The following is a 20,253-nucleotide window of genomic DNA, read 5'->3' as shown; positions in this document are numbered from 1 at the left end:
TCATCTCACATAGCGTATAAACTTACAGGTAGGCAGTCGATCTAGCTGGGGCCAAAAATCGAGGCAGAGATCATCAGCAAAGTTAAACATGGTCCCAATTCCGGCATCGTAGGTGATCGGGGCTTGGAAGCTATCCCAATCGACAAGAGACTGCTCAGCCGGTAATCCGTGCTCAAAGGGAGGATTGTCATTCGCCCCAACTAATTGGGATGACGGGTGATGGCCAAGATCTTGTTGCGTCCGGTTCATTGTTTCGTCACCATCATTGCTTGTTTCCGATATTTGCCCAGTGGCCTCTAATCGTAAAGCCTCAAGAACAATGTTGTATCGCCATGCGAGGGCATTTCTTTCGGTAGCTTGACCAAGATGATATTGTGTCTCCTCGGCTAGTTTGTAGAGTAGGTCTGGAGAAACCGTTGAAGAGGGTAAATCATTTCCAAATAGCCATGCATGAGGAATTCGGCCCTTCTTGCTGTGTATGAGATAGATGTAGACAATTGAGAGGGCGTTGAAGGCAATGTATTGCGTAAACCAGAAAGCGGGATAGAGTAGGTTGTCTTTGACAAGATCCAGTACCAGCTCTAAGGTGGCTCGGGCAGTGTTGACACAAGACCGTAGATGTAGCCTTATAGAATCATCGCCCTGCTCTGATTCCTGGCAATAGTCTCGTAAAAGGAGAGGGCGCGTGACAAACATCAGAGCGTGGAAACGGGCCAGTCTTATCACGGTCAACTGTCTTTGGAAAATGGATATGAGACTGCTCGGGCAGACCCAGTCACCGAGAAGAGGTGGAAGCTCAGATTGCCACTGTGTGATTCGCTCGACGAGGCTATTTATCAGTACGACTTCCTGTTCTTTTTCGAATGGTTGAATTGAGTAGAGGTCTTGTGAAGCCTTGGCTAGAATGCGAGCAAGTTTTGCATGACAGACAGGCGCATCCATGAGGCAGTTTCGCTGTAGGCGAGAGCGAGGTGGATGCGCATCTATTTGCTCGTCATTGACAAGCGTAGGATAATCCTGGTCTATATCTTCTTCTCGAAGAAGTCGTGGTCGACCAAGGATCAGGCTGAGATATTCGTCTAAGGTGAAAGAACACCAAAGTACTCTCTTAGAGCATTCAATGGCAACTTTGGTAGAAGCTAGGGAAGCTATCGCTCGTGAGTGTGTTTGTTTTCTGTGCAGTCCCAGCGCCATCAGGAGTTGGACGGCAGAGCCGAAGTTGAACCAGGCTCGATTCATGCGCGATGTGCCAAGAAGATACAAAACTGTGAGAAACCGAGCCTGCACTGATTCCAAGGACGGTGAGCCTTGCTCCTGCACGAGAAGCTGGTCTGCCATTTGATAGTATGTTTCACTCTGCTGTCCTTGTAGTGTATTTCTCGCAACATGTTCCGCCGGCATATCATGCATGTCCGAAAATGAGGATGCGATTGCACACATCATCAAAACAATAGCCCTCACAGCTGGTGACGGTCCAGGGTTTGGACCTGACGCGGTCCGAACCTCTTGTCCAAACAATGTATTTACCCATCCTTCCACCGTGCCTTGATGCAGCACACGATAAGTCGGCGAAGAGAAATCAAAGTATCGTCGCACCAGCCAATCAACAGCCGCCCGACTCGGCCATTGTATCTGCGACTCGGGAATGGGCGGCGCATGCCGATCACCATGCGAGAAGATAGAAGCATGCGCATCCTCCGACGCTGAATTCAACGCCCGCTGCGTCCCGCGGAAATTCCTCACGGCACGGTCCAGAAACGAGTGGGCTGACGCCGGACCTCGGTATTGGGCCCCCACAACAGATTCCGGATCTGGGGTTGATGCTGACATGGCTGATGTGGGGATTGACGGGGTAGAGGCGAGCCGGGGCACATTTCCGCCTGGTGCGGATGGTAGTGGGGTGGTGGCGGATCCTCGGTGGTAGGGCACTTTGTACGAGCAGCGCAGATTGGATCGCACGCAGAACTGACAGGGAATGTCTCCGGTGCAGGCCTTTTTGCGCGATTTGCAGGTGTCGCATGCTCGTGTGACCTTGACTCTTTTGCGCGCTCGCGACGAGCCTGGTCGTTGCAGCTGCGATTGGGATGGCGATCCATCCGCCATCGGAAACGCTGTCGGTGTGTTGATGAGCATAGACAGTGTAGATTGTTTCCGCTTCTTAATAGCTGAGAATCTGGTCATTCACCTTTGCTGGTCTGTGAGTGAAGTCAAGTTTGAGGAATGATTTCCGCCGCCGTTATCCGACGGTCACCTGACCTGGATGAACCGAGGATACGGAGTTGGCTGGACCAGTCAAGTAGTAAGGCGCTGGTAGCTGCTAGATGAACTTGAGATTCACGTGAGAAAATCTTAGTATCCTAGTTTGATTCCTAGAATTCCAAGGATTTCTTGACGATACTCGGGATAAGGTGATTGTACATACATTAGCAGCGCCTTAAAGATCCTCGTTGCCCAGAAGGCTCGCGTAGGTCTCGAAAGAAATGGCCATTGTTGAAAACCATCTCCAATATGTCCGATAAACTGCAATTTATGAAGTTATTCACACACCATCATAGCTTCAATGGCACGAAGGGATATACACTACTGGAGGGATGTCCTCGGCGAACAGGGATGCGGAATCATGACTAAGCTTCCTCCATCCTGCTTCCTGCATCGCGACCTCTTGCAACGCCACACGCGTTTTCTAAATGCCACCCAAGAAGAAAAGTAGACGAAATTCTTCCAGGCCAGTTTCGGAAAATGTGATTACCGAAGCGGGCAGCTCTCGCCAAGCTTCAACCAGCCCCAGCGGCGAAGGAAGGGCGTTCCGCTGTCACTTTTGTGCAAAGGCATTTCTTCGGAAGGAGCATCTTCAACGACATGAAAGACTTCGTACGATGACTCTTGCGATACAACTTCAATATACTGATTTTCTCAGACACAAAGGAAAAACCGTTTCACTGTGTGACTTGCTCCACAGGGTTTACTCGAAGGTATCACATGAGTTTCTCGGCCAACGTCAGGGGAAACGTGGCTGACAACCACCGAACAGAGATCTACTCACCCGCCATCTTCGGCTAGTCCATGGCGAGGTGCTGTCACCCAATCGAGAGGCTGATAGCAATGCAATCGACCACGATGACCACTCGTCCGTTCCCGGGACTACTCCTGGCGGTTTGAATAACGGGTCACCGCCTGCATCACACACGAGAAATCAAAGAGCACCATTTCGCATGATGGGGAGTTCTATCTCGACCTCGACACCGCAAACAAACGATTCTTTTTCTGGCCAAGACTTTTCTACTCCGGTACAATTCGGAGGCGGATTACAGACTTCTACTTCTCTTCCGCTTGCATCCCCAGTCGATGCACTTGACTTGCCCGCGGACCACCAGGGCAACAACTTCAGCGACTTCGATATGTTGCTTGATAGCATAAATGGAACATATAGTGGTGGCCTTTCGTCATTCTTCGTCGATCAACTATCTTTGCCATTGCACCCAGCACCACTTTTCCCAGCTTTCGAACAGCCTCCTGAACCAAGAAAGTCGAGATCAAACTTATCCAAGCTAGCCACCCCGAAAGTATCAGCGCCTCACTTGTTTGATGAATTCACGTCTACACTTCCATCATTCGAAGTGTCGCCACCTTTGACGGCTCGGAAAGAACCCTGGAAGATCACACAGCAAGACTGGGATGTTCTATTTTCTGGGGTTCAACTGTTCGCCTCCTCTCTCCCGCATGGATTCTTCCTCCCTTCGCGACACACAATAACACGCTATATCACAACCTACCTCACCGGCTTCCACCGACACTTGCCGATGTTACATATACCGACGTTTTCGGGCGTAAGGTGTCCTGTCGAACTGATCCTGGCCATGGCGACGATCGGAGCACAGTCTGCCTTTGACCATCACAATGCGATCATGTTATTCAGGGCCTCTTTTGCGATAGCTCAAGAGAGACTTCGTATTCGCAAGGACCAGCGACACTATATGGTTTTCCGTACCAGGGTGGGAACCTCGGCGCAATCACCACACAATGGAAATTTGCCAGGGCCCTGGTCTCCTGCCCAAAATCAATCTCATGCCGCTGGTGAGGATGAAATCCCAGAACATTTTGACCCACTTCCCCTCGCGCAGACATTGCTAATCCTCATGGCAATGGCAACATGGGGAAATTCCGAAGAAATTTTCGATGAGGCGGTCGGAATTCAGAACATTCTGGCAAATTACATGAGAGCCGAAAAGCTTCTAGATCACCAGATATGTCGAGGCTCGTCATGGGACATTTGGATACAAGAAGAGAGCTTTAGGAGGACTGTTGTCATCATTTTCTGCTTTTTCGTCTTTCATACGATTGTGTATGATCTTCCTCCACCAATTCTCAACTCAGAACTCAACATAAAGTTGCCCTCGCGCGAGAAGGACTGGGAGGCAGAGAGTGAAGAGAAGTGGAAGGAAGCTCGCAATAAGCATGACCCTGAACTCCTATTCCAAACTCAGTTCTCTTTGCTTTTCTTGTCCAACCCAGAAACGCAAGCAGGGTATTGTTCGTCGTTGGGTAGCTATACTCTCATACTTGCACTGATTCAGCACATCTACTTCCTGCGAACGGTCGCAAAACGCAGATCTGAAGGAGATCAAGAAATAACCCCTGCTGATATCAGCGAGGTAGAGCAAGCCTTACGAAACTGGCAAAGTGCATGGAACCAAGACCCGGAATCATTCCTGGGTCCATTGAGCCCTCTTGGACCGATCTCATTCAATTCAACCGCCTTACTTCGCATGGCCTACATAAGACTCAATGTCGATCTCGGCCCATGGCGTGCTCTAAACACCCACGATCCCTACGCTATCGCAATATCCATGCATCGAAGTCCAAAGATAACGACCAGTCGGAAACTCAGTCGGGCTGTCCTATACTCAGCTCACGCTCTCAGTATTCCGATTAAAATTGGGATCAATATTGTGACACACAACCAAGCCTTTTCCTGGTCACTTCAACATTCTCTCTGTGCGCTTGAGTGCGCCTTTATCATCAGCAAGTGGTTGATTGAAATCGAGCCCCATATATCTGAAGGTGCTATCGATGAGGAGGATGCTAGGCTGTATGCTTACATCGTCGATATGGTCACGGAGGCCGAAGCGGGAGGCGAATCAAGAATCTCAGGCTCAGATCTATGCCCTCGTGTCATCAGGATCTGGGCCAGGATATTGAGTGGGAAGGCAGTCTGGAATGTTGTGCGGATGATCGGACAGATTCTAGAGGCATACGCCCAGATTTTGGAGCAGGGGGCATAATCGCGGACGTGTGTACTAATTCAGGATCTGCCCAATAATTGCAGTGCGACTGCTCAAAGCAAGATCCTATGTGCATCAATTTCATACTGGATGAAACTTCTCTCTAATATTCAATCTGAATACATGGCCACCGATGGCTTCCTAGTTCTTCTGCTTCTTCTTATCATGGATTGCGCTGCGCTCCTTCACACAGTTCGATAGCTTGACCGGTCTCACATCCCAATCTCGCGGATCCATTGACCACGCCTTGGCGGTCACCGGGTCCCATCCCCTGGCTCATTTTGAACTTTACTTGAATCTATTCAATTCAAATCTCGATTCCCACAATGTTCCGCTGCATCAACTCGATGTACTTCTCAGGGGCATCCTCAACTTTCCAAAGCTGCGGATCCTCCCCGCCATTTATCCCATGATTGATTTCTCGGTGTGCTGCGAGAGCTCTCGAATATTCTTCGCTAGAAACTGTCCCGCTTCCGGCGTCTTTGAGTCATAATACAAGGAGAGTTTACCATACACCTGAACTACAAAATAGTCTCAGGTCGGGGCAACTTTTCCCTAGTTGGGCTTGGACTCGACTTAATACTTGGATGTCATATAGTGGTCCTGCTTGCCGCTGAGTCTCCGGCTTCTTCGGGGAGGTCCAGCACGCAGTGGATGTGGGTGCACTGCAGGAATTCGAAAGAGGAGTCAATTCCGGTAATAAGCAGTCACAGCGGCTTTTCGTGAATAAACTGGAGAAGGACTGCGGAGTTTTCCTCTGCATGAACGCTAGGCAAGAACATCCTGCTCAAGGAGTTCCTCGAGGAGAGGTGCGAAGTCTCGATATTGAAAAATGAATAATATTGGATTTAATTTCTAACGATGGTGCTTTATATAGGCTTGCCCCCAACAGTCAATCAGATGAAAATGAACTAGGATGAGTCATCCGATACATCATTTGCTACGACGCAGATACTCAGTGTACGTTAGAGTCCCGTCACCCGTCGGGCAATCTAGAAACCGATTCAATTCGAGGCCATTACCTTAACGGTGCACTAGGGCAATGATAATTGTTCTTCTTACCTAAGGCCCAGATTTAACCGGTTACAATCGCTCCCGTTGACTATAAAGGACAAAAGGCCTCAAGTGCAACCAGAACTCACTAAACGAGGCTTGCCAACCATCGCTCCCCATTGGGTATAGCGCCGGTCCACAATTTCCAAATGTTGGAGCACCTGAATAGTCCTGCACCTCATACCTCTGTTTGACCGTGTCCACGACACGGGGCGCCCCCTTTTTGTTCAACAGGTTATGAGCCCGGCCTGTTCTCTTGCATGGTGCAGGTTCGACCCTGAGTTCGAGCGATTCTTTTCCGTCATTTGTCACATGTTTCATAAGTCTCATACAGTGTCCGCTGGGCCCTTGAGCCGCCTTTCCTGGCCCATCCTGAGAGTATGGGTGCAGACGGGGCGTGTTGGAGCACCTGAATAGTCCTGCACCTCATACCTCTGTTTGACCGTGTCCACGACACGGGGCGCCCCCCTTTTTGTTCAACACCAAACGAGTCGGTCCACGGCCGATCATTGAGCATAGTAATTCTGCGCAAACCTTCTTGGTGATACCCTAAATAGTCTTCGAGAACGAGGGACGAGTGAAATGAAACAAAAAGAAAAGAGACCGCTATATTCTCGCGGCAATGGAAATGGTGTGTATATTAGAGCATGCAGTCCGCGAGAGGCCTAGTTGAATCCCAAGAACTTATCTCGCCTCTTAGATTTATTCCATTGCCAAACCAACACAATCACATCATGGCCTCCAACAACTCTCTCCCAATTGCTGTTTTCCCCCGGAAAATCTCAACTTCTGGTTAGATGTTCGGACGTCCTGGCGGAAGGCATTTACTTTGGTTTCGCCAACAGCCGCGGTCGATCTCTACGATCCGTTAGTCGAGCGCAAGTTTCCTGACGCGTCAAAATATAATTTGGTGGTTCTCAGTGGTGGAATGGCAGATGTATCCTACTCTTTGCCTTGGGTACTTGATGTGTTGGAGTATGTGCGAATGGTCGCACGAGACTTCCCTGCGACGAAGATTCTTGGGATTTGCTGGGGTCACAATGCTGTATCTCGGGCACTTGGTGGACAGGTTCGCGCAGCCCCAATGGGGCCTATTGTAAGTGCGAGGCCCTCATGAAATTTAATATAGGCTACTATTGAAGATATCCACCTCACGGAAGCCGGAAAACAGTTCTTTCCGTTTGCCGCGACATCTGGCTCTACGTGAGTTGACCGATCTACAACCCATTCCTTCCTAAAACCTATGAAATATAAGCGAACCCTAGAGTTTCATGTCAGCAAACTTGCAACACCTGCCCCCAGCTTCATTCTCCTGGCAGAGAATCACGAGTGCTTCGTCAACGAAACAAACAACGTCCCCACTTTCCAAGCCCATCCCAAGCTCTCGAATGATATGGCCAAGAAGATGCTTTTGGGGGGTACAACGGAAACTTCTACGGAGCAATTGGAGAAGGAATTTGAGAAACTGGACAAGCCCACTGATGGTGTCAAACTACTTGAACGGATCATTCAATGGCTCAAAGAGTAGAGATTAGCGTATCGGCATTGCATTAAATTGAAATCAAAATCACACGCTATCTAAGTTCCATGGAATCTACAGAATGACATTTCAATTTGTGCATTATAGTAATGGCTAGACGGACGGAAGTTATACCGGCCAAAACTTACTTTTCAATCTCAGTAGGGCTTGATGTCTGAAGTATAGAGATCAGTACCTCAATCTGACTCCCCCTACATAAATGTCATCAAAACAGTCGCCTAAACCGTCTTCTGAACGTTCAATTGAAGAGCCATGTGAATAATCACTTACGTAGCTGGTAATATCGCCACTCCTAATCTTGTACGGTGGATGAAGCTGCATCAAGTGTTATAAATATGAAACTTTTTCGTAGTTCTAGTAACCTTTCGTCTGTCAGTGTTTGATCAACCATCTGGAAAACAGGGTATCAACACGAAAGAAAAAAGTTAACTGAGCTCTGGCTGTCCACGCAAACCCTCATAGCTTCCGTCGTAGAGGCCTTCAAAAACGACACTACTAGTGTAGTGTTCCCGTAGTGCATCATTATGGTTATGTCTGCGAATATATTTCTGGAGTTACCACCACACTTCTTGAGTGGCATTTGGGTAAAATGTTGTCAGTGATAGTACAAGACCAATAACCGACAGTGGTACCACGCTACTCGGACAGTAACTTATGGAAAAAAATGGATGTTCATATGTTAAAATTGATCCAGTGGCTTATACTATACTTCTGACTTCACTCGAGCGCCAAACTTTGTTCCGGAGTAGATCAGGTGACTCTCGCCGCAGTGGATCCAGCATCCTCCGCTGCATTCCCAAGCGTGTTCTCACCTGACTTTGTCCCTTGATCGCGAGCCCGAAGGCGATAAATACCTCCGGCGATGTCTTATTAATTGAATCCCGGTTCAGTCGGCTGGAAACGGACCGGCGCAGGCTTTATGGGCGGGAATCCTGACGATCTTGGTTGACTCATACTCAGACATTCATTCGCCCTCGGCTTCATCGGCTAGAAAGATTCAAGTTCTCACGTGCCATCATCATCTCTCTCACGACCGCTCGATCATTTGACGCGGAGATGGTTAGTATCGACTAAGCCAAAATGTACGGGCCTGCTCCCCCAAGGCTGAAGAAAACCAACATCGTCCGGTCGCGCTATGGATGCAAAAATTGCCGCGAGAGAAGGACCAAGGTTGGTTTATTCATTAGATAATGGAAGAAGGCGCGAGAAATAGTCTTACTCATTTCTCTTAGTGCGACGAAAGAAAGCCAACTTGCCGGACGTGTGCTAGATTAGGCAAGACTTGCGAAGTCTACCGACCAGAGTTCAGGTTCTGCTTCGTGGACGCGAAGGTTTCGAAGAAACGATCAAAGCCCCTTCGGAAGTTTGAGAATATCCATTCTCTGGGACAATATGTTGAGTCGAAAACGGCTGCCGAACAGTCCCCGACAGAACAGTCCCTGGCAGACAGGCCGTCTGTGGGAAGTCTTGATATTATTAAATCTCTTCAACACACCGAACGAGATGTATTCTATACTACGATATGGCAAGATTTTTGTCTTCCAGCTATGCACCCCATGTTCCAGGCCCTTTCTAGGCATTGCAGCGAAGACTCAATGCTCAGGGATGCCACCCTAGCTTTGTCTTCGTGCAACTTCAGCCGCCTCCATCCAGACATCAAAGACACGACGAACCGCTACATGGGCTACTTTAGTCCAGCTCTTGTTCATCAGACTAGGAGCCAGCTTTACTACTCCCAAGCGATTCGCAAGTTCACTGCCTTAAGTGAATACGAGTGTCAGAACACCCCCATAGTGATCTTGACAGTCTTGACGATCTTCGCATACATCGAGTCCTCGATGGGGAACTTTCACGGTTTCAATTGCCATGACCAAGGGATGTCCAGCTTGCTTTTGAACCTCAACGTCAGCTTGAAAGATCCGACCTTGGAGGCTCTGCTAGCAGCATGGCTGCAAATCAGAATCGTGGTTTGGTGGGGCCGCGCCTACTTTTGCTCGTTGCAGGTGCTGCAGCATCTCCCGTCTGCTCTTTTGCCAGAGTTACTCCAAGACGGCTCTGCCTCCCCCCACAGGCGAAGGGTAACTGTCTTGGGTATCATGTGCGAGTCACACCGTCTGAATTTTCAAAGGGTGCTGAAACATTGGGAGCCCACGAATACAGAAGTTTCAGAACACCAAGAGCATTTGGGAGAAGTTGAAGATTACACGCAAACCATTTCGAAACTTGCTATGCAAAGCAGCGAACTGGACATATGGGTTTCAGAGCTCCCTCCCTCTGACCTGCCAATAGAGAATCACGGTCACTTGGAAGGTTCCGAAATGAATCTCCAAGAAAACTCAATCCACTTTCAGTCGCACGAAGCAGCGCTGAACTATGCATACTACGTGGTGGGACGGATCATGCAGTGTACGGGACTGCTGGAAGCTCTACGAATGAATGAATCACCCCCTTCTGCACACGAATTCACCGAAGAGGAAGAATGGACACTTCTACTACTTCGAATTGTCAAAGGAACCGATATGCAAAAGTCACTTACAATGAACAACTATACCATCGGATTCTCGGGTCTCTTGTTGACTGCTCTTCTCCGATGTCGAAGCCATTCTCTGGGTCTCGAGATTCAAAATTGGTTACAGGGTCTTGCGAATTTGCAATCAACAGAAGAGGGCGCTTTTCCTCTATACCAAACCCTGGGTGTTGCCAAGGCCATCAACAGGCAAAAGGAAATTTACCGTGACGTTTTGGGCGCAACGCAGCCTGTCGACGATGATGGGGGCACGCCCAAATTTAATGCCTACAACAGTCAGCCGATCTCCACCTTGTTATTCCACGGGATCTGCAAATACTCGGGAGCTCTCTTCAGTGAATGTGTTTCCATTGATATATAATGTTTGTGTATATACTGAAATGTAGATACAGGAATTCTTTGTTTCTAGTCGGATACATCTACTTCGTGAAAAGATAGCCTCGAACATATTTCAGACCAGTGTCACACGCGACACTGGCCAAAAACTTCCCAGGACCAAGCTGCTCTGCCAGCTTGATGGCAGCTGTCACATTCAAGCCGGTAGAGGTACCTGCCAAATTGCCCTCTTCTTTCGCCAATCAATGGGCCATAGCACGAGCCTCAGCCTCATCAATAGCAAGGGCATCATCGTAGAGGGTCTTGTCTAAAACAATCGGAAGGAACCCGATACCAATACCTTCCAAATAGTGTGAGCCGCCGTGTCCATTCGTAAGCATTGGCAAAGAGGCAGGCTCCAAAGCGATCACTTTGCATTGCCGATGGCTTTCTTTCAGAATCTTGGACATTCTCATGGTCATCCCTGCACCACAAATAGCACCGCAGACGACATCAATATCCTCGGGGATCTGCTCGACTAGCTCACGGCCCATGCCCTAATAGCCAGCCAGTACATCTTTGTGGCTAAACTGCTCTGTATAATAGCACCCGTCCTTTCTGCTAGTCTCCTTGGCCCGTTCGCGCATAGAGGGAATCAGCTCGGGTGTGACTTTCCCTATTAGATTATGGACGAGATCCACGGTCGTTCCAAAAGCAGCCATTGTCTCCAGCTTTTCCTCCGCAAACGTATTGGAGGATATCACGGTGAAGTTTATTCTGTTATGGCGCAGACAAGAGCAAGAGAGGAGCCGATACTGCCTCCAGTAGCTTCGACAACGATCATGCCCGGCTCTAGATCGCCCCGTCGCTCGGCTTCTTCGATCATTGATATTGCCATGTGGTCTTTGTAAGATCCAGTTGGGTTCAAGCCCTCTAGTTTGACGAACACGCGGGCGCAACTTTGGGGCGCGACATGCTGTAGCTCGACACAGCGTATGTTTCCAATTGCTTCGAGGATATTTCACGTTGGATGGCGGGTCGACATTGTGTTTTATATTTTCTGACAGTCAAAAGCAGAATAAAAAGTCAGAGAATCCGCAGTGATTGCAGATTTCGTCGCCTAATAATCTGTTATCCCAAGTGATGTGCTTGTTCTGCAGGCAGGCCGTTTCTCCAGTATCAGACCCGCTTCTCCAAAATGCCAAGACCGAACATACGCAGAGTATATAATAATCAAGAGATCGGGCGATCCGTCCTTACCACAACTCCCGCGAATATCTGCAAGGTCATTCCCGACGCACTCCGAAAGCCAAACAAGCTATTTCTCAGGCACAAAATCACTCTGTGGAAAGCCTTCAGGGTCTTCCGAGCTATAAATATGTCATCGTCCCCCGTTATAGCGGCACCGCATATCTTGAAGCTGCTCTCGCAGCTACACCAGATCTCATTGGAGCAGGAAGCCACCATTTCGAAAACTGGAAAGAAAGTCTTCTCTTCGGATGTACTTCGTGACCTTGAAGATAAAAAGTCAGCGAAAGAGCCCAAGGATGACTTTGATCGTCTCATGCTGGACAAGTTCATCGCCTTGGATGAAGACAAATGCCAATTCACATATCAATTGATCAACGCCAAGGGTGCGACCAACGTCGTCGAAGCAGGTACCAGCTTCGGTGTCAGTACCATCTACCTAGCCCTCGCTATCGCCAGAACAAAAGCCGCCACTGGTAAATCGGGCGTTGTGATTGCGACCGAAAAGGAGAAGGAAAAAGCCGTGATCGCAAGAAAATATTGGGCGCAGTGTGGTCCAGAAGTCGAGCAAGAGATTGACCTGAGAGAGGGTGATCTGCTTGAGACTCTGAAAACGGATCTGCCAGAGGTTGATCTGTTACTACTGGATAGTAAGTCACACGTAGCAATATTTTTCTAATTGCCCTGTATTAATATCAACCACAGTTTGGTCGGCACTTTCTCTCCCAACATTGAAGACTGTCTTACCTCGTATGAGGCCAGGTGCCGTTGTGCTCACTGATAACACAATTTCTGGGGCAAAGGGCTACGCTGACTTGCTGGCTTTCCTGCAAGCTCCAGAAAATGCGTTCCAGAATATGACTCTACCTTTCACCAATGGATTTGAAATGAGTGTATATAGACCAGAGCAGAAATAGAAAGCGAATATTATTACGCCATCGGCATTTTGCAATAAGCACCGAAGTCTACACCCCCGATGTCATGAAATTCTCATCATCGAAATTCATTAGCCCATGGAAAGATTGCGTGGTTACGTGCACTTCTCTCAGGAAGTGCCACATTGGCAACGCCCATACAACTTTGGTGATCGCTTTCGGCATGAACTTTGGGGGGCCGCTTAGGAGAGATGGTCTTGGCATTTTGGAGAACGAACTGATTGTCCACTTTGCCACCTTGTTTTTATTCATTCGCATTAGATTAATCCTCAATATCCGATGGAAGCTTCGGAAGGTTCCGATGAGCCTAAAATGTAGCTAGAAGATAGCCACACCATTTGGTGGGCTGGCAACACCGCCAGGAACCTGATCAGAAATAGTGAGTAACAGTTCAAACAACAAAGCGGGACCTTTGTGAGTCTTACCCTCAGTGGCATACTGCTAAAGAAAAAGGACCACCTCCCACGCTTCCTGCATTCCTCACTCAACTTCTCGAGATCGAAAATCTCTCCGATTGGCATCCCCCACCCCGCCAAGAGCCACTCGTGCAGCATATACATTGTATTTTGGCACGGCCATGCCTCGAAGGCTGGCTGATCACCGGCAACAGCGGCGAATCCAGTCTCCCACAGCCAGCGGAGTGTCGTCTCAGAAGACTCTATTCCCACAGCAGGCAGGACGGTAATATTTGCCAATGCGGTCGCTTCTTCGGAGGACAGTTTGGAAAAAGCCCGAACCCATCCAGATCTAATGAAAAGGATATCGCCTTGTTTGAACTCCGTGCCCTGTGATTCTGCGATTTCCTTGAGTGTTGAGACTGGAATCGAATGTGGCGTGAAGTGCTCGACAGGAATATTTTTGGCTTCCGCCCAAGCTGCGTAGTCTAGTAATACTCCACGGCCTACGACTCCTCCTTGTTCGACCCATGCTGTGTCACAACATATTAGGCCAGCTTGCATACTCCAGCGATTTAATATCACTCACCATGAATACCATTTACATTTGTAGTCAACAAATCTTCTAGAGAATGATTGTTGAACCACTGCTTGCTCCCTTGGTAGCCATAGTGTCTGAAGCCATCCCATTGCGTACTACTCTGTGTGTTCAACACAAGTGTATCATCATTGACTGATCGAGGAGCTTTGTTTTTAATTGTTTGTCGGAATGGCTCCCTGCCGAAACATGGCTTGTCCATGAAGTCCAAGGGCAAATCCGTCGCAATACGGACACCCTCTTTGATTTCTTTCGAGGCATCGCTGACGACACTCGGAGTGAGCCGGTTCAACATGCCACATTGATCGCCTTCCCCAAAGAGACCCCACGCATTGCCAGGGGGGCCATCTTTGCGCAGAGGAAGCTCGTCAAATGATGGAATCGAGGTCATTGTCTCGAGAATTGAATATGCTCCTGATGCGGTCGCAAAGATTGGAAACTTGTGGCCATCGCGACATGCAGCCGATAACCCCGCTTTTTTGCGGGGTGCTGACAAACGGATAGCTTGTCGTATCTATGTCGGATTTCTTGTTCCTGAAGTTCCCAGGGTCTCTTTGTTGGATTAGAATCCGCGGCTAATTTCAGACCCACCAATACTGCTACTTTTCCGACGTGAGGGAGGAAACCCACCAGATTGAAAAACGGCCTCTGGAACGCGATAAATATTGATAGAAAAGTGTGTTGTCTCTTCATTAGTTGTCGCTGCTTCATCTTATCTTAAGTTTCCTCAAAATGGCAATTCAGACTCACTTCACCCTCAACACCGGCGCCAAAGTCCCCGCCGTCGGCTTCGGTACCTGGCAGGCAAAGCCGCTCGAGGTTGAAAATGCCGTCGAGGTCGCTCTGAAGCAAGGATATCGTCACATTGATTGCGCTGCAATCTACCGCAATGAAACCGAGGTCGGTGCGGGAATCAAGAAGGCCGGCGTGCCTCGTGAGGAGATCTTCATCACCGGAAAACTGTGGAACACAAAGCACAAGGCCGAGGATGTTGAGCCCGCACTCAACAAGACACTGAAAGATCTTGGTATCGATTATCTTGATCTTTATCTTATGCACTGGCCTGTGTAGGTTTTCTTTCTCGACGGACTATTAGATCTCTTACTGATCCCTCCCAGTGCCTTCAAGGGCGGCGACAAGTGGTTCCCCTTGAACGACGACGGAGTCTTCGAACTGGAAAAGAACGACTATGTCACAACATACAAGGCCATGGAGGAGCTTCTGGAAACTGGTAAAGTCAAGGCGATCGGCGTCTCCAACTTCAACATCCGCCGACTGGAAGAACTGCTCAGCCAAGTCTCCGTAGTTCCGGCCACCAACCAAATCGAAGCACACCCGTACCTCCAGCAAGCCGAGCTTCTAAAATTCTGCCAGAGCAAGGGAATTATTGTAGAGGCCTACTCTCCGCTCGGAAACAATCAGATCGGCGAGCCTCGCACCGTTGACGATCCTCTTGTTGCCGAGGTCTCGAAGGATCTCTCGCTGGACCCGGGTCCATTGCTTGCTAGCTGGGGTGTACAGCGCGGCACCGTTGTGCTCTCTAAGAGCGTTACACCTTCGCGCATTGCTGCCAACCTGCAGGTGCGCTCCCTGCCTGAAGATGCTTATGCGAAGCTGAATGGTCTTGAGCGCCACAAGCGATTCAACTTCCCTGCTATTTGGGGTGTGGATATCTTTGAAGAAGTTGGTGATGAGGCTGTGCGCAAGGCTGCTGTTGATGCTGGTCCTGCGAACAAGCAGAAGTTTACTGCTTAAGAATTTCTTTTTTACATCATTACGAATCGGTTACAACATAGAATTCAATGAAATAAAATCAACCTGCCATGTCACAGTATCTTAATTCAGCCTTCGAAGTTCAACCTTTATCTTCCTTCCTTTACTGTAAGAAATTACACCACTATCAGTTGCGTTAGCCTGATCGCACTGGCATGCCCGAAGTCGATAAAGAGAGAGCTGGCGGAAACTGACGGAAAAGCAACGGCGAATCCGCCGGTGATGGTTTCGCCGCTGTCCATACCTCGTCGGAAAAGCCCACGCGATTCCGCCATTCTCCGCGACGTCGCTCAACCAACTCCCATTGGACTGGCCACAGCGCCGCATGCTCTTTCCCACTCTCTTAGGTCGACCAAGTCTACCCCGCTAACCTACAGATCCGTCATTCAGCGTGGGGCGGCATCCATCGGAGTGGCGGAAAAGGTGATCGTCATTACAACCGGATCGGAGCTCGGGGCAGGCACCAAGAAAATCCCCGCAAAGATGGAGCGAGGTCTGGTCAGGAGTTACAATAGGTCCTGTAGAATATCTGATGCATGCAAAATTATCCCGAGCCGGAAAACCGGAGGAATAGATTTGACGAATGTATCTGGGCTGTTTCAAGCGTGATCTAAAAGGCAGTCGACATCCAGTACTCCGTCCTACCAAGCGCTGTCCATACCGTTTTTAACATGGCAGCTTCCGTCATCGCTTCACCGGCAGCTTCTGCACTGCATAACGCGAATGTGCAGTCGTCAACTCCTCCGGTTGGCGTTGATGCCACCTTCAAGCAGGCTATCTATACGGTCAACGATCTTCTTCGAACGCGAGCTTCGGGAGAGACGGCGCATGATCCTATCGTTGCCTATCCGTCGTCAGGAACTGACTATGTCTATTATACCCCATACCAGGTAAGCAGCATCTGTCATTTGGGAAGCTGGAGACTGACGAGAGTAGTTGGATCTCCTCGTTGAATCCGCAGCTGTGCACTATGCGAAAACCATCCCTCAACGACTATCCTCAAATCACCCTGTCCAAGTAGTCGGATTGCTGGGACCTTCCGACTTCGAATACCTCATCACCTTGCTAGCTGTGTCACGGTTGGGTCACACCGTCCTCCTTCTATCAACTCGCATCGCCGAGGATGCGTACGTCAGTCTGGTCGAGGCCACCAAGGCCAGCTTCCTCATCACCTACCCGAGCTTCCAAACAATGGGGGATAATGTCGCCAGACGGACAACTACCACACACCTCCCAGTCGTGGTGACAATGGATGTGAATTCTACATCCGTCTCTTCAGCCCGCTTGCCCGTCGCGGATCTGCACGGCCCTACCGAGAACAAGCACATTACTTGGGTCATCCACTCCAGCGGCTCAACGGGTCCACCCAAGCCTATCTACCAGACCCATTCCGGAGCATTGAAGAACTACGCCAACAACTTCGGACTAAAGGGCTTCATCACTTTGCCACTTTTTCACGCCCACGGCATCAGTTGCTTATTTCGTGCGATGCATTCTCAGAAGCTCATTTACATGTACAACGCCAGCTTGCCGCTTACTGCGACTGCCCTTCTCTCCACACTGAACGAGCACCCGGAGATCGAGATTTTGTACGCCGTCCCCTACGCGCTGAAGCTACTTTCGGAGACCGAGGACGGTCTTAAACGAATGGCACGTCTAGAACTTGTCATGTTCGGTGGCTCCGCCTGCCCCAAACCAATTGGAGACACCCTTGTCCAAAACGGCGTGCGCCTCGTTTCTCATTATGGAACAACGGAGACAGGCCAATTGATGACCTCCTTCCGCGACCGTTCAGATCTGGACTGGGATTATGTTCGACCCGGTCCTTCGCTGTTGCCATTCCTGCGCTGGGAAGAACAGCCCGGAATGCCGGGAATCTACGAACTTTGCGTTACAGAGGGCTGGCCGTCCAAGGTGGCAAGCAATCGTCCCGACAACTCCTATGCGACCAAAGACCTTTTCAAGAAGCACCCCACCACGCCCAATGCTTGGCAATACTACGCCCGGCTCGACGATACCCTGGTCCTGGAAAATGGGGAGAAGGCGAACCCATTGGCTGTCGAGGGTGTTGCTCGCAAGAATCCCAATATCGCGGAAGCGATCGCTTTTGGTAGTGGGAAGCCGCGCATTGGTCTTTTCATAATTCCGTCGGACAGGTCTCACTTCCAGACTGACGACGAGCTAATGGATGCTGTTTTCCCGGATATCGAGAAGTGTAATGCTGAGTCTCCGGCTTATGCCTATGTCTCGCGGGATATGATCTTTGTTCTTCCCAAGGATGTTGGTTACCAGAAGACTGACAAGGGTACTGTTATTCGAGCTGCTTTCTACAAGGAATTTGAACAGAGGATCAACGATATTTACGATACCTCTGATGTCAATGGTGATCAAAAGCTTGAAGGTGAAGAGCTTCTTCAATTCCTTCGTGAGGCTCTGCTTGAGATTGCACCTTCCCTGGACCCTGCATCTCTGGGTTCGACAACGGATGTCTTCACTCTGGGAATTGACAGTCTGCAATCAATTCGTCTGCGGACTTCTATTGTCCGGACACTTGACATTGGCGGTCAGAGGCTATCACAGAACTTTGCCTTCGAAAACCCCTCGCTTCGGGCTATGGCGGATGAAATCACTCGTTTGCGCTCAGGAAGCGAGCCTAAGGAGCAGATCCCCGCTGAGGAGAGAATGCAAATTCTCATCGACAAATACAGCAGTACTTTCAAGACACACGTCCCCGTTCCACGTGAGGACAATGGTAAGCATATCGTTTTGACTGGGGCCACTGGATCGTTGGGTGCCCATATCGTCTCCCAGCTCGTGAAATCGGAGAAAGTGCGCAAAGTCTACTGCCTCGTACGAGCGAAGTCTTCAACCGCCGCCCGCAAGCGTGTTATTCAAAGCTTGCGAGAGCGCAATCTGTTTTTGACCCTGTCATCCGTTTCTGAGCGAAAAATTGTCGCTCTTCCTGCAGACCTCTCTGACTCTGCGAGTCTCGGTCTTGACGAAAACGCCTTCTCCAAGATCAAACAAACCGTCACTTCCGTCATCCACTGTGCTTGGTCCGTCAACTTCAACTGGGCATTGGAGAGCTTTGAGCAAGGTTGCATCGCTGCTACTCGCAACCTCCTCAATCTGTGCCTGAGTGCAGAATCTCCTCATCCAGCTTCCTTTTCATTCTGCTCCTCCGTCAGCACTGTGGCACGGACTCCAGGAAACTGGGTGCGCGAATCCCTTCCTGATTCCCCGAGTCATGCCCAGAACATGGGATATGCTCAATCCAAGCTGGTTACAGAGAACATCGTGAATCGTGCCGCTCGCTCGACCGGAATGACAGCGAGGGTCTTGCGCGCCGGACAGATCGTCGCGGATCAAACCCACGGTATCTGGAACGCGACGGAGGCCATTCCAATGATACTCCAAACCGCGAAAACCATCAGGGCTCTACCTCGACTCGACGATGTTTTATCCTGGACTCCAGTCGATGTCATGGCCTCAAGTATCATTGATCTGAGCCTGGCTCCTACCGCCGCAGATGTCATGAATGTGACGAATCCAACACTCAACCACTGGTCGCAGGATTTTTTACCTCTTCTGCGCGAAGCTGGACTTGAGTTTGAAGAGCTTCCCAAGCGAGCCTGGCTTCGGAGACTTCGTGAATCCGACCAAGATCCGGAGGTCAATCCGCCCATCAAGCTTCTTGAATTCTTCGCGTCTAAATATGACAACGATAGCCCGACTCGCACTCTTCTTTATGACACCAAGAATGCACAAGCCGCATCCCCGGCTCTTGCCAATGCACATGGTCTGAATGCCGCTTTTACCTCGCAATTCATTCAATATCTCGACACTCAGTGCTGGACAAAGCCACGAGTACCAGTCTCTGCCCGCGAAATCATCTTCCTCATCGGACCATGCGGGTGTGGAAAATCGACTGCCGCCCAAGCCCTGACTTCCCAGCTGGATATCCCAGCGATCGAAGGCGATAGCCTCCACTCTCCTCTCGCGCGACAAAAAATGGCCAATAATATTCCACTCGATGACTCCGACCGCTGGGACTGGCTCGCTCATATCCGTGGTGCAGTCATGGACCGACTAATAAGCTCAGCCGTGCCGGCAGTTTCGGTGACCTGCTCTGCATTGCGTACGGTCTACCGCGATGAGCTTCGGAGGTTGAGTCGGCTTTTCGACTTCCCGGTTACTGTGACTTTCCTGATGCTTGATATTCGGGATAAGGCGCAGTTGACTGAGCGTATGAATGAGCGGTCGGCGGCTGAGCAACATTACATGAAGTCGTTTATGGTGGATTCGCAGCTTGAGTTGTTGGAGGATCCGATTGATGAGGATGATGTTGTTTTAGTGGATTCTAGTCAGGAGAAGCAGAAGATGCTAGATGAGGTGGTTCTTACTGTTCGGGACATAATGAATGTATGAGCTAGATTTAGACTGATACAATGTTGGATATTGATTGTTTATCACGACACTTATTTATACTGGTTTATAGGTTCTATTAAGAATGCTTTCTAAGTACCAAACATCAAACATCAATACAATACAATTGTCCCTAAATCCCCACATACTCGTCATTATCAT

The 20,253-nt window shown here is 49.5% G+C and overlaps 9 protein-coding genes across 9 annotated transcripts; 6 read left to right on the top strand and 3 right to left on the bottom strand.

Annotated features, from left to right (window-relative positions):
* Positions 1–2,103, bottom strand: N7532_010253 (uncharacterized protein; the record flags this gene model as incomplete). The annotated part of the gene is made up of 1 exon (XM_056622744.1): positions 1–2,103. The coding sequence occupies one exon, from the start codon at positions 2,101–2,103 to the stop codon at positions 1–3; it is 2,103 nt and encodes a 700-aa protein (XP_056470160.1).
* A 1,112-nt stretch (positions 2,104–3,215) lies between these two features.
* N7532_010252 (fungal specific transcription factor domain-containing protein) lies at positions 3,216–5,282 on the top strand (the record flags this gene model as incomplete). Its single annotated transcript, XM_056622743.1, has 1 exon — positions 3,216–5,282. The coding sequence occupies one exon, from the start codon at positions 3,216–3,218 to the stop codon at positions 5,280–5,282; it is 2,067 nt and encodes a 688-aa protein (XP_056470159.1).
* A 1,787-nt stretch (positions 5,283–7,069) lies between these two features.
* N7532_010251 (copper/iron-regulated glutamine amidotransferase) lies at positions 7,070–7,863 on the top strand (the record flags this gene model as incomplete). The annotated part of the gene is made up of 4 exons (XM_056622742.1): positions 7,070–7,127; positions 7,181–7,404; positions 7,465–7,538; positions 7,638–7,863. 4 exons carry the CDS (start codon positions 7,070–7,072, stop codon positions 7,861–7,863), a joined length of 582 nt encoding a protein of 193 aa, XP_056470158.1.
* A 1,559-nt stretch (positions 7,864–9,422) lies between these two features.
* N7532_010250 (uncharacterized protein) lies at positions 9,423–10,763 on the top strand (the record flags this gene model as incomplete). The annotated part of the gene is made up of 1 exon (XM_056622741.1): positions 9,423–10,763. The coding sequence occupies one exon, from the start codon at positions 9,423–9,425 to the stop codon at positions 10,761–10,763; it is 1,341 nt and encodes a 446-aa protein (XP_056470157.1).
* A 58-nt stretch (positions 10,764–10,821) lies between these two features.
* N7532_010249 (tryptophan synthase beta subunit-like PLP-dependent enzyme) lies at positions 10,822–11,271 on the bottom strand (the record flags this gene model as incomplete). The annotated part of the gene is made up of 2 exons (XM_056622740.1): positions 10,822–10,970; positions 10,998–11,271. 2 exons carry the CDS (start codon positions 11,269–11,271, stop codon positions 10,822–10,824), a joined length of 423 nt encoding a protein of 140 aa, XP_056470156.1.
* Positions 11,272–12,095: 824 nt separating this feature from the next.
* N7532_010248 (O-methyltransferase) lies at positions 12,096–12,882 on the top strand (the record flags this gene model as incomplete). The annotated part of the gene is made up of 2 exons (XM_056622739.1): positions 12,096–12,615; positions 12,671–12,882. The coding sequence occupies 2 exons, from the start codon at positions 12,096–12,098 to the stop codon at positions 12,880–12,882; spliced, it is 732 nt and encodes a 243-aa protein (XP_056470155.1).
* Positions 12,883–13,218: 336 nt separating this feature from the next.
* N7532_010247 (uncharacterized protein) lies at positions 13,219–14,284 on the bottom strand (the record flags this gene model as incomplete). Its single annotated transcript, XM_056622738.1, has 3 exons — positions 13,219–13,266; positions 13,326–13,828; positions 13,885–14,284. The coding sequence occupies 3 exons, from the start codon at positions 14,282–14,284 to the stop codon at positions 13,219–13,221; spliced, it is 951 nt and encodes a 316-aa protein (XP_056470154.1).
* A 341-nt stretch (positions 14,285–14,625) lies between these two features.
* On the top strand, positions 14,626–15,648 carry N7532_010246 (uncharacterized protein; the record flags this gene model as incomplete). Its single annotated transcript, XM_056622737.1, has 2 exons — positions 14,626–14,960; positions 15,012–15,648. The coding sequence occupies 2 exons, from the start codon at positions 14,626–14,628 to the stop codon at positions 15,646–15,648; spliced, it is 972 nt and encodes a 323-aa protein (XP_056470153.1).
* Positions 15,649–16,337: 689 nt separating this feature from the next.
* On the top strand, positions 16,338–20,094 carry N7532_010245 (putative NRPS-like enzyme; the record flags this gene model as incomplete). Its single annotated transcript, XM_056622736.1, has 2 exons — positions 16,338–16,556; positions 16,603–20,094. The coding sequence occupies 2 exons, from the start codon at positions 16,338–16,340 to the stop codon at positions 20,092–20,094; spliced, it is 3,711 nt and encodes a 1,236-aa protein (XP_056470152.1).
* Between the last annotated feature and the right edge of the window lie 159 nt (positions 20,095–20,253).

Source organism: Penicillium argentinense, assembly GCF_028826775.1.
Source record: "Penicillium argentinense strain IBT 30761 chromosome Unknown utg000010l_segment0_segment0, whole genome shotgun sequence".
Classification (NCBI taxonomy): domain Eukaryota; kingdom Fungi; phylum Ascomycota; class Eurotiomycetes; order Eurotiales; family Aspergillaceae; genus Penicillium; species Penicillium argentinense.
Note: the sequence above shows the minus strand (reverse complement) of the source record. Positions and strands in the feature narration are given on the sequence as shown.